The following is a 12,677-nucleotide window of genomic DNA, read 5'->3' as shown; positions in this document are numbered from 1 at the left end:
CATTTTTAAAGATCTGCGCATGCCGGAACACTTTTCATTTTTTGATGCTATATTGATTGACTATTTCTGTTTTGGCCTTATGTTGCATTGGACTACATATGCTGTGTCCTTATATATGGACTTTGGTGGGCCACGTATTTGTTTCTGGTTTTATATTTACCAGATCATGGTTTATTGTATACCATTTTTAAATGTCTGTATATTTATGTTGTCCAATAAAATAGTTTGATTGCTTTTATAATTTTTGGATGTGCATATTATTGCAGTTCTCTGGGCCATTTGGCTTTTTTGGTTTTGGGTATTAAATTTTGAACCGTTAGTGCACTCCAGTTTATTCATTTGTAGTGTGCCCCCTGATTTAATTGGTATTAGGGGGCACTTTGGGGGGGGAGGGGATTATGTATAAAGAGGGCACTTCAAGGGTTGGGATATAAGAAATAAAAAATCGAATCAAATTCATCCGTTTTTAACGGCCGTTAAAGACAGACAGAAAATGGTTTGAAACTGGCAATGAAAACTGCACAGTGTTTTTGTTTTTTCATGGTCATTTTTAAGTGCCGTGTGAATGTAGCCTTACCTTTTAAAATTGATGCCTAAATCATTATTGTTTTAATCATTTATGTTTATTCTTTTACAAATGTCCTTTATTTCTTTCAGAGCAACTTTTTCATGTGAAAAAATGCAAGAACCTGCATCCCAAACGCGCCATCCTTTGCAGTCTGAAGAAGTTGGGGTTGACCCATTACAGAGTGATCTGGAAAAGCATGATGATCTAGGTAAGAGGCCATGGAGAAATCATACCTCCATGCTGCAGCAAACCTACAGAATTACGAATGGTGTTGATTCCATGATGCCTACATCACATAATATGCCGGATACTTGAACCTTAATTAAGCCAACAAGATGTGCATTTAAAGGCGCATAATATCTGCTTGTTTAATGCACTGTCATCTCCTTTCTGAAAACATTGCGCTTTAATTTGCACCAGATCTTACATTTGCCATACCTTCGTATCGCGGTATTCTATGGGTTTTGTTTTACATAGTTTGCATGATCCTTAAGTAACTAAATGCTTTATTTCTGTGTGATTGACACAAGATACGCATTTGATTACAGAAACCATAAAATCAAATTAAAATAATTGTAGTTAAAGTTTGCAGTTCTTTCAATTTAGGGTAATAATAAGCTTTAATCCTACTGGGAGCTGCATGGGGAGAGAAAACTGTCTGTGATTATGTGTGTCACTGTGCCTGGGATTCTTCTCTCACTCGCTAGCACTGACAACATAGTTTCAGGAAGTGATGAGCCTAACAAGCTGCTTGAAACGTGATCCTTGTCGCGAAAACATTCTGCGAATAGTCTGTTATACACCATGACACCTAAACTAATTTTCCAGTCATTGAACATGTGCATCTGGAACCAAGGAAGTGAAATTTATTTGTAATCTTAAATCTAAAATAACTGTGTTGTGCTTTCCTCTGAAGTCTCACGCTGAACGCGCCGTGCACAGCGTCTGTACGTCTGCTCATAGCTTGTTTTATAGAGGCTGCAGCTAGGAGCGGGTACAGCGTTGCCCGTTTTGTCTGGCATCATCAGAATGACAATTCTGTAAATACTACTTTATAAGAATCTGAAGCCTCAATCATCTTTATGGAAAATGATTTTAAAGGGGTTGTCCCACGAAAAATTCTAGTTTTCAAATCAGCACCTGGATCTGAATGCTTTTGTAATTGCATGTAATTAAAAATGTAGCATAGCCACTGAGTTATTAAGTAAAATGTATCCGTATAGCGCCACCTGCTGTTTTTTTTCCTTATTTCTTTGTTCATCCTTCAACTGCCTCCTGAGCTGTGATAGGGTGAGCATGGGCACGCCCCCTGAGCTGCAGCAGAAAAGACACTCCCCATGAGCTGTCAGCTTGATATAAATCTAGCAGAGCAATGAATGAGGAGATCTCTGGATCCATGTGAGGTCCAGGGCTGGTTCTAGCTTGGTTAGAAAGAGCTTGTCATGTACTATATGATGTCTGATTTTACATTATTCATGTGATAACCCCTTTAAACTATACCACCAGCTATAAGCTTATTTTTATAGTTCACTTTTTCCTTTAAACTGTACAGAGGAGTCTGTCAGCAGTTATGACTATGCTAAACTGCTGACAACACTGTGTAGGAGTCAGGGTTGGAAAGCAGGACAAACATAGCTTTTGTGGAGCCTTAATTATCAGCAGTTTTGTGAGTATTTTGAACTTTTATTTTGACAGTTTCTGCTCTGCGGGTTTGTCCCACGAAAAATATTCTACAGTTTTCAAACCAGCACCTGGATCTATATACTTTAATAATTGCCTGTAGTTAAAAATGTAGTATAGCCACTGAGTTATTCAATTAAATCTATCTGTGTAGCACCACCTGCCGTTTGCTCTTTTCTTTAATTTTTCTGCCTACTTCACTGAGGTGGACGCACATGCTCAGTTCCATCCTTCATCTTTCACCAGCTGCAGCAAGCAGGACACAGCCCCTGAGAAAGGACTCACCTCTGAGCTGTGATAGGTAAGAGCTGCAGCAGAAAGGACATGTCCCCACGAGCTGCCAGCTTGAATACAACATAGCAGAGCAATTTCAGCAAGGAATGTGTAGATCTCTGGATCCATGTGAGGTACAGGACTGGTTCTAGCTTTGTTAGAAAGAGATGGTCAAGTACAATATGACGTCTAATCACGGGATAACTCCTGCAAGTGCACAAAAGGCGGTGCTTCTCCATGAAGTGCTCTCTGCTTCACAGACTCCCCCCTCTTTTCTAAATTACAGCTGTAATGGCCTCCTGATTGGATGCTTCAGCTGTCACTCAGAGCAGAGGGGAGGGGCTAAGCTGTGAATAGAGCAGTTCATAATTTATGGGCCGTGTGTTATAGAGCAGTAGAATCAGACATGCCTTCTATTCATTTTAATCCCTGCACATTCTGGGCTTAGTAGTCCAGGTGGTGGTCTTACTCAGTGATTGACAGCTATCTCTATAAACACACAGGGAAGGCTGTCAGTCACGGAGTAGGACTGTCCACTGGACTCCTAAGCATATAATGAGCAGGGATTTTAATGAATAAATGACAGATTTTACCAAATCTTTTCACACAACACTATATATCAACTATATCAACCTCCGGGGCCTGCAGATCAGACTACATGTTCAGTGTTACAGGCACCTCGGTAGTTCCGTCAACAGCTTGCTGCACGTGGGTGTTTAATTTTAACTGTCTGCTCCAGTTGTCTGCTATGAGTGTAAGTATAAAGGAGGAATTTGTATGTGTGGGGTCTTGGCGTGTAGGGGTTGTAAAAAATTAGGAAGACATAGCCCCACATGAAACCTGTAATTGGTTTGTGCCTGGTATTGAAATACCACACACAATCTGTGGATAAATGTGGCACTTTTTGGGAAGAAAGTGTCCTTGTTTTTATAATTCTGCACAATGCCTTTTACATCTTAATTACTCCTATAACCCCTGGAGGTTGTATCAACACCTTAAAGGGGTTCTCCAGGCTTTTAATATTGATGACCTATCCTCATGATAGGTCATCAATATCAGATCGGTGGGGGTCCGACATCAGGCACCCCCTGATTGGCTGTTTGAGGAGACTGCACGCAGTCTCCCGTCTCTCTTCCTACTCACCACTGCTGTCTATGGCAAAGCAGCAGCGAACAGGAAGAGAGACGGGAGATGGCACGTGCACACTGCGCACACCATCTCCTCGTACAGATTATCGACAGGGATTTCCAGGTGTCGGACCCCCGCCGATCTGATATTGATGACCTACCCTGAGCATAGTTCATCAATATTAAAAGTCTGGACAACCCCTTTAAATGTGTAATTACCGCATGTGGCGGTTTTAAAGAACAGCCTGGGCCTAACAAAGGCCCCCTGGGTTGTCTTCTTCTGAGGTATGCCTAACAGCTGCTTGAGTGTTTTACATCCACAGACAGTAATGTTTTGATATAAATTAGTAGTCTAATCCATTATAAAAAAAAAAAATTGATTACTAAAATTAAAACTTAAAAATTTAAGTAAAGGTTAAATTAATTTGTAGAAATGCACACAAAAGAAATACTTAAAAAAGAGCTTTCATTAAGTAAAAGTAGTAAAACATAAATGTACATATATTACTTATCCCTTTCATATTTAAATACAATAAATTTAAACATTTTAAGGTGTTTTCTAGGCTCCTGATGCTGATGACTTATCCTCAAGATAGGCCATTAATATTTGATTGGTGAGAGTCCGACCCTTCGATCCCTCACTGATCAGCTGAGCCCTGCAGCTTCCATAGTTGGAACTAGAACGTGAATAAATAATTAAGCAGACAACTCCGTTCAAAGTTTAGTGGCCGTGCTGGGCTACTGCAGCTCAGCTCCCATTAAAGTGAATGTGAGCTGAACTGCAGTAACCTCACATGCCCACTACACTGTGAACGGAGCTGTATGCTTCCTGGTTGATTCACAGTGCTATTTCCAGCGCCAGAAGCTACAGGAAGTTGGTGATCGGTGGGGTGATGGACCCTCACTAGTTGGATATTAACTAGCTATCCTGAGGATACGTCATCAATGTCAGGAGCCTGGGAAACCCCTTTAAGGTGTTGGCGAACTATGAGACACAGCTAAATTGTGGAATTGAATTTAGTGCACTATTCATTAGGCAGTCCTATCAGTGCTATCTCTGTATGCACAGTCTTTGAAGGAAGGCTGTCAATCACTTACTTTACCACCCGCTTGACTTCAAAGCCCAGAATGAGCAGAGATTTAAGTGAATGAATTACAAGTAATAAAGGTCCTATTAGACCGCACAATTTTCAGGCCAATCGTCAAAAACCAGTGTTTATACGAAAGTTTGTTCCCAATAACCGGAAGATATAATTGATCAGCCGATGAACGAGAAAACGCTCGTTTGTCAGCTGATGGGCATCTTCGATTAGGATAAAAGATGCCCGATTATCGGCAGCACATCTCCCTGTGTAATCACGATGGGCTGCTGGTAATCAACAGAACTGAATGAGGGAGCCATCATTCCTCCCACATTCAGATTGCTTTGGCCTGTGTAATCAAGGCAGCGGAAATGAGCGCCGATGGATGTGTGGACATCAGGCATTGTAATCCAGCTCTTATCCTGAATCTTTTCCCATAAAACTACATATCAATTTGCTCAGCTCCATCTGCTCCATAACATGCTGCCTTCAAGTAAGACATCAATTTTAGTGTGACAGATTTATTTTATTTATTTTACTCACTTATATAGCGCTGACATATTCTGCAGCACTTTACAGACATTATCTTTGTTAACTCTTTCTGTCTTGGGAAAATTTTTGTATTTTAATTTTTCACTCCCTACCTTCCCGGAGCCATAACTTTTTTTATATTTTTATATTCGCATAGCTATGTGAGGACTTGTTTTTGCGGCACAAGTTGTACTTTTTAATGGCATCGTTTGTTGTTGAATGCAATGTAGTAGGAAGCTAGGAAAAAAATAAAAAATGGGATGGAATTGAAAAAAACACAATTCCACCAGATTTATGGGTTTTGTTTTTACTGTGTTTCTCTGTGCGGTAGAACGGACCTGTGCTCTTCATACTCCAGGTCAGTTTGATTAGTGTGATACCATATCAGTATAGTTTTTCTTGTGTTTTACTACTTTAAAAATAAAAACTTGGGAAAAATGTTTTTATTTTTACGTCTACAGAGCTGCGGGATGATCAGTAATTTTAATTGATATGAAAACTGGCGTAAATGAAGATAAATTTGCCGGGGGGACTGACCACACCCCATTCCTGCCCAAGCCATGCCCCATTTCATAAAAATCACGAGGTGGCAAAAAGTGGCAGTCGCCATTTTTTTTTTTATGTGTTGCATCTGCCACATTTTGGCGCAAAGGAGATGATAAATCTCCCCAAAAATCTTGTTCTTGGTGACAGATTTCTTTTTAACTTTTTTTTTGTTTATTTGGACCCTTGCTTAGCAGCATGTGATACTCACGTAGACAAAGACTGGCATGCTATAGTATCACAGGAGTCGGCTGCATCATCAGCATTTCTGAGAGAAATATGGCTGCTGGTCCTCAGTGTGTGTGATCACTCAGTGGATTGAATAGTCTGTGTGAGCGCTTTACTTTATGTCAGAAGTTGAGCTGGATACTGTAGTAGGAGCACAGTAGTCGTACCAGTCACGTAGTTACATGAATAAAGCCAAATTGTCGATGAGCATTTTATGTTGAAATGACCATGCTCAATACAATGTGTAACTGTGCATTTATATTGTGTAGGGACAGGGATGTTAGGTATTTTGTAATGTACGTTATTAGGGAAAGATGTGTCTTTGTGTACGGAGTCTTCTCAGCATTGCCTTCAGACACCTGTGTGTAACATACAGAGGCTGCCTCTTCTCACTACCCCAGTCCATGACTATGTGCCCATATCACTGCCTTTCTCCCTGCCTGTCTAGCCTGCAGCCCGCTCTAAGGCCTCCTGCACACGAATGTAGGTGTTCCATTTCCGTATTGCGGACCGCATAGGCGGATCCGCAATAAACGAACACCGTTCCGTGTGCATTCCGCATCACAGATGTGGACCAATTCACTTGAATGGGTCAGGAAATGCGGAACGGAAGCACGGAATGTAACCCTACGGAAGCACTACGGAGTGCTTTTGTGGGGTTCCGTTCCACAAAAAGATAGAACTTGCTTTAGCTTTTTGCAGAACGGGCGGATCACGGACCCATTCAAGTTGAATGGGTCTGGATCCATCCTGGAGGCCGCACAAATGTTCTCCGTGCATTGGGGACCGCAAATTGAGGTCCCCAATGCATGGAACGGAACACATACGCTCATGTGCAGGAGGCCTAACGCTGTACAAGTCTCTTTTCCCTTTGCTTCTTGCATAGTATATGCATTAAAAAGAGAGGGGATGGGGGCTTCCAGTAACACAGCACTGCCAGCATGGAACGCTGCAGCTACACTCCTCTAACTGGTCCCAGTGTGTCTCTAAGCGCTGGAAGCTCTGATCCCTCCTCTCTTCTCTGTGCTCACTAATTGGGGTAGAGACAAGAGGCAGGCTGGAAGGCTGTGTATGCTACACACAGGCATCTTCAGCGCTCAGGACGCTGAAGACAGACTCTTCAATAAGGCTCAAGAACTGTTAATCTAGGAATGGTCCCTGCAATAGGTTGGTGTCTTTTTTTATTTTTTTATTAAGCAATTTTTATTGATTTTCAAAGTTAAAGATAACAGTATGACACGTACAATACAATGACTTCCCTGAAACCCCTGCCACCCATCCCTCCGTGCAGTGTCCTTTCCCACCCCAACAGACATCCATGAATCCGCTCTGCTCCCTACCAGTACGCCCTCCGTTTCGGTAACTAGTATTCCTTTCTCTATGAGCAGAACTTGATACTCTCATAGTATCTAACAACCTCGTCCTGGGAGGCTAAGCCAGAATTAAGAATTCAGGTCTCCCATTGTTTTCGAGAATCTAGTGAGTGTCCCCCTTTTCAAGTATACCGCCCTTTCCAACTGTACCTTCTGATTTATCACCCCTGTCAGCTCCAGGCTGGATCCAATACTGCAATCGGTTTCCTAGTTGAATACATAATTTTTGCTATTGCCAGCCTTTGAATAAGTTGGTAAGTTCATAGACAAGATATGGAACTTCATTCACTACACTCCCTCCAAATCGTAAATGAGACCCAGTTTCAAGTTAGTACTGCTTGTTACCAGTAGGTAAAGATGCAGGGAAAAGTGTCTCCTATTGGCACCAGTGTTGCTTCACTGCCTTCAAGACCTTGAGAGTTGTCCTGTTGGGCTGGGGAACAATGGGTCCTCTCACAGTTCCTGCACAGGGGCCTCTGCTGCTTGGTCCACCACTGTATTATCAAGCATCAGTCTTTTATGATTTCATAGGGTAATCCTTACTGACATAACTAGAGATGAGCGAATCGAATCCCACAAAGTGGAATTCGATCCGAATTTCAGGATAAATTTGATTTGCCTAGAAGCCAAATTTCCTCGTGTTTCGTGTCGTAGAATTGATTCAACCTGAAATAGTATAAAAAACAAAAACATTCAAACTTACCTCCTCCATCATGCTTGAAGATCTCGGCTGAAATTCCGCGCAGTGCGAGATTGCATCATTCCACCGGCCGGCATGATGACGTAATTTTGCGCTGCGCAGGATTTCGGCCAAGATCTTCAAGCAAGATGGCGGCGGCCGGCCCGTCGCGAGCAAATGAAGGCGGTAAGTTTGATAGAATTTTCTTTTATTGTTAATTTTACAGTCAGATGCCTCGATCATGTATGAACACGGCATCTGAGGGGTACAATGACAGGTGCGGCGCTATCGGAGCTCATTTTTGGGTGAAATTCGGCAAATCGGCCGAATCCAACTTTTAAGAAATTCGCTCATCTCTAGCTATAACATATAAATAATAGCAAACTGACTGGTACAGTGCTCTAGAGTTTACACCGTATTATGGAAAGGATAGATTTTATCCTATATAGAAAGCTAAATATGTTTAGAAAAGCATTTGTATGTAATGGTATGTACTAAAATACGAGAACATGAACTGCTTATAAAGCAAATGTGGAGCCTTAGGCGACAGATTGATGGTAGACCATTATATACATATTTCACATTTTTCAAGTTATTAGGCTTTGTTCTGTTTTAACCACAATGGTGAAAACTTTACCATTGTGCTTAATTAGAAGCTGAGTATTCATCAGGGCCGCTCTGCTGCTCAGGCATTGTGCAGAATGGATTCATGTGTGAGACAAAAGCCAGTAATGAAGATAATTATAAAGGGACTCTACAAGCAGATATTGGAGGTATAGTATTTCGTGTAGTGTTTATGTATGTTTTCTGATGACTATTCAAGAACTGTAGTATACATGTATTGCTAACTGTAGTGTATGCCCCCAAACTTTCAAGCCTGGATCTCTTCTGTTTTTTTGTTTTTTTTATTGTATATCAATGCACTTTCAGAAATGTCTATTTTTTCTACTGACTGAAGTGTGAAGATGCAGTCTCTGATTATTTGGACATCAATGTGTCTGACATTATCTTGACCTATGAATGAAGACGTGTCCCGTGTCCGAAATGTTTGTGCAAGACCTTGTCCATGTTATCTGATAGAATGAGCAATGACTTGTCTTAGGCTACTTTCACACTGGCGTTTTGGCTTTCCATTTGTCAGATCCGTCATGGGCTCTCACAAGCGGTCCACAACGGAGCAGTTTTGCCCTAATGCATTCTGAATGGATAAGGATCCGCTCAGAACGCATCAGTTTGCCTCCGATCAGTCTCCATTCCGCTTTGTTTGTACAAGGTATTGACCTATGTATTTGATAAGCTAGAAATGAGCAAGGACTTGTTTGGAAGTGTGTGTGCAAGAGAGTTGGCATTGTCTGCCTAAGTAATAACAGCCGAAGCGTTTCAGCTACCATTTAAAGTTCATCTGTGGAAGGACACTTCACATAGAAGTGTTTTCCCGTCCGAGAGTCTAGCTGGGAAGCTCGTTTTTGCGAAAAGCAGTTAATGTGTCGCTGGCAGATGATGTTAACTCAATCGATGATGTAGGTTTTCTATTCTTTGTATATACACTGCTTTAAAGGGGTTGTGTCACTTCAGCACATAGCATTTATTATGTAGAGAAAGTTAATACAAGCCACTTATTAATGTATTGTGATTGCCCATATTGCCTCCTTTGCTGGCTGGATTCACATTATACACAGCTCTTTTCATGGTTACTACCACCCTGCAATCCATTTATCGATGGCCGGGATGGCACAGTATAGAAAAAAGCACTAGTCTATGTGTGCTCCCATTGTCCTGGTAACTAGACAGGCCGGCACTTTTTCCTATAATGTGCAAGCATGGCCACCGCTGATGGATTTCAAGGTGGTTGTAACCCCTGGAAGCGAGCAGTGTATAATGTGATGGAAAAATGAATCAAGGAAGCAATATGGGTAATAACAATACATCAATAAGTGGCTTGTATTTACTTTTTCTACATGATAAATGCCTCTTCCTGAAGTGACACAACCCCTTTAACTTGCAAAATATCTTTCTATCTGTATATAGGGTTGCCACCCGTCCGGGATTGACCCGGACAATCCGGGTTTGTAATCCTGTGCCCGGGTACAAGCCTTTCTTAGACCCGGGCACAGGATTATTCTATTCTATTCATTGAAACTGCAGACAGTCAGTGTGGAGTCCGTCCGATCGCATATTTTAGCTGCTGCTGCCTGAGTGCACTGCACTGTCACTAGTGACTCACTCACTGTGGCGGCGGCGGCCGGGTGATGATCAGCTGAGCGTTCCCTCCCCCAGTCCCCCTCTCCTCCTCTCCTCCTCCCCTCCTCCAGTCTACAATCACTACAGTGATGCGGCTGCCAGGCAGGCAGCGCATCCGCAGCGGCTCACTCACTGTTTAGTAGTCTCCAGTCCAGTCTCCTCGCTCCTCCTTGCTCCGCCTCGCTCCTCCCCTGCCTCCCAGTCCCTCCCTCCTTCTCTCTGATAAGGAACCAAGTCAAGTCCACAGGAAGTGACATCAGAGAGAGAGGCAGGGAGGGAGATTTGAAATCATCCTTCCAGCAGCTCCAGGCTCCAGCAGCCTGCCCAACTAGTGCCCAGCCCAGACTGTGCCCACTGTGCCCTGCTAGTTTTTCAACCTGACCAAGACTGAGTCTGACTGTGACACCAGATAATCACTTACTTTACTTCTAAAAAGGTATGCATATAAAACATTTGAAGCATGTTTGTAACAGTGTTTAAACAGCCTCAGGTTTCTGAATCTGTCAATCAGAAAAAACATTATGTTATGTAGCTGACTGACATTAGCGATGGGCTGATGTCAGCAGTACATAACACTGTGTTTTATAACTCCTTGCCCGCCGCTGCCGCTGTTCTCTTAAAATAAAGACTATAATATAAGACTAAACGACTAAAAAGACTAAGCTATATAATATGCTAATGAGCCTCTAGGTGCTATGAGGGCGTTGCTGCAGCACCTAGAGGCTCCGTCCATTCACCTTTTGGCAGTGGCACGCCCATGTTTAGTTGATTGACGTCCGAGTTCTCCTCTTCGTCCCGTAAATCCCGCGCCTGCATCGAATATTAAACAGTACGGCGCAGGCGTGGGATCAGGGGCGTAACAATTGCGGTGCGACAGCGATCAGGGGTGGAGGCGGGACATGGGCGTGGTTGAAGGCGGAGCATGGGCATGGCTGGAGGTGGGACATGGGTCGGGCCTGGAAAGGGGCCCTCCCTCCCTTCTGTTCGGGTTTGGCTTGAAGAAAAGGTGGCAACCCTATCTGTATACTTGTTGTTATCTCTCTCTCTCTCTCTCTCTATCTCTATCTCTATCTCTCTCTCTCTCTCTCTCTCTCTCTCTCTCTATATATATATAGATATATATATATATATATATGTGTATATGTATATAAAGAAGGACATATATATGTATGTATGTATGTTCCGCAATCGCTCAAAAACACAACCATCGATTTCAACGAAACTTGGTATACACATCCCTTGCTACCTGGAAAGAAATCTTGTGGGGGTCACAGCTCTCTAGCACGTACCGTTCCTGAGATATTCCCCAAAAATGCAAATATTGCAATCACATGATCTACATTAGCCAATAGAAGCCTGTAGGTCTTTCTCTTCATATCCCAACTGCCATACACATGGTCACATGTCTCTTATACGACAATAGAAGCTCGCAGGTCCATAGTCTCCACATACACACAGTTTTACTCCAGGTTTCCATAACAACCCAGTCATTTTTCTTCACTGCTGCAGGTCAGCTTTAAAGGGGCAGGGCGCTGTGGATGACACTGTTAAGGGAGCAGAGTGCTGTGGAAGTGACAGTTCAGGGGGCAGGTAGGGTGGCCATTCAGGCCACCCTCAAAATACAGACTTATAAATGCCGCCCCCAGGACCTGCTAAGCCACGCCCCTAAATCTGGTTAGGTCACGCCCCCTCCCACTCTGCAGCCGACAGGGATTGAAAAAATGAAGGTAAAAATTAACTTCTTCAGGGGTGGGAGGAACGGTGACTTTCTCCCTGCAGCTCACGCTCAGACATCACAGTGCTGCTGTCTGAGAGTGAGCTGTTCTAAAGGATATCCCTGCGTGAGATATTCCCAAAAAATGCATTAGCCAATAGAAGCCTGGTCACAAGACACTTATCAGCCAATAGAAGCTCGCATGCCATATTTCCATAACAACCCAGCCATTTTTCTTCACTGCTGTAGGTCAGCTTTAAAAGGGCAGGGTATTGTAGATGTCACTGTTATAGTGGATACTGTGGATATCTTTTAATGACACACACAAACATTAAATGAAATAGATGAAATATACCCGTGTAAAGCCGGGTTCTTCTGCTAGTATTTAATAAAAATCATATTATCCACATTCATTTCAAGTGTAGTTGTGTAGTTATCACCTTCATTTGCAGCTAAGAGTCTCTCTTTAAAAAGTATCCAAAGCTGAAGTCTTGCTCTTATCAGCAAAACACTGACTTATGCAACTTGGCTTCATTATAGTAATAATAACAAAACTACAAAGCCATAATAGGACAAACTTCAAGTATTCACTATAGACAGAGTGTATCCCCTTTTTTTGTAAAATATAATCTAGAAAT

The 12,677-nt window shown here is 42.4% G+C and overlaps 1 protein-coding gene across 1 annotated transcript in view; it reads left to right on the top strand.

The window, feature by feature from the left end:
• Positions 1–12,677, top strand: part of TBC1D5 (TBC1 domain family member 5) — a 603,675-nt gene that overhangs the window by 201,373 nt on the left and 389,625 nt on the right. The window contains exon 4 of the mRNA XM_044293280.1: positions 658–776. Coding sequence (XP_044149215.1) covers positions 680–776 — 97 coding nt within the window. The 5' untranslated portion in view covers positions 658–679. The remainder of the gene's footprint in view (positions 1–657; positions 777–12,677) is intronic.

Source organism: Bufo gargarizans, chromosome 5 (assembly GCF_014858855.1).
Source record: "Bufo gargarizans isolate SCDJY-AF-19 chromosome 5, ASM1485885v1, whole genome shotgun sequence".
In the NCBI taxonomy this organism is placed as follows: domain Eukaryota; kingdom Metazoa; phylum Chordata; class Amphibia; order Anura; family Bufonidae; genus Bufo; species Bufo gargarizans.
This window is presented reverse-complemented; position numbering and strand designations above follow the sequence as displayed.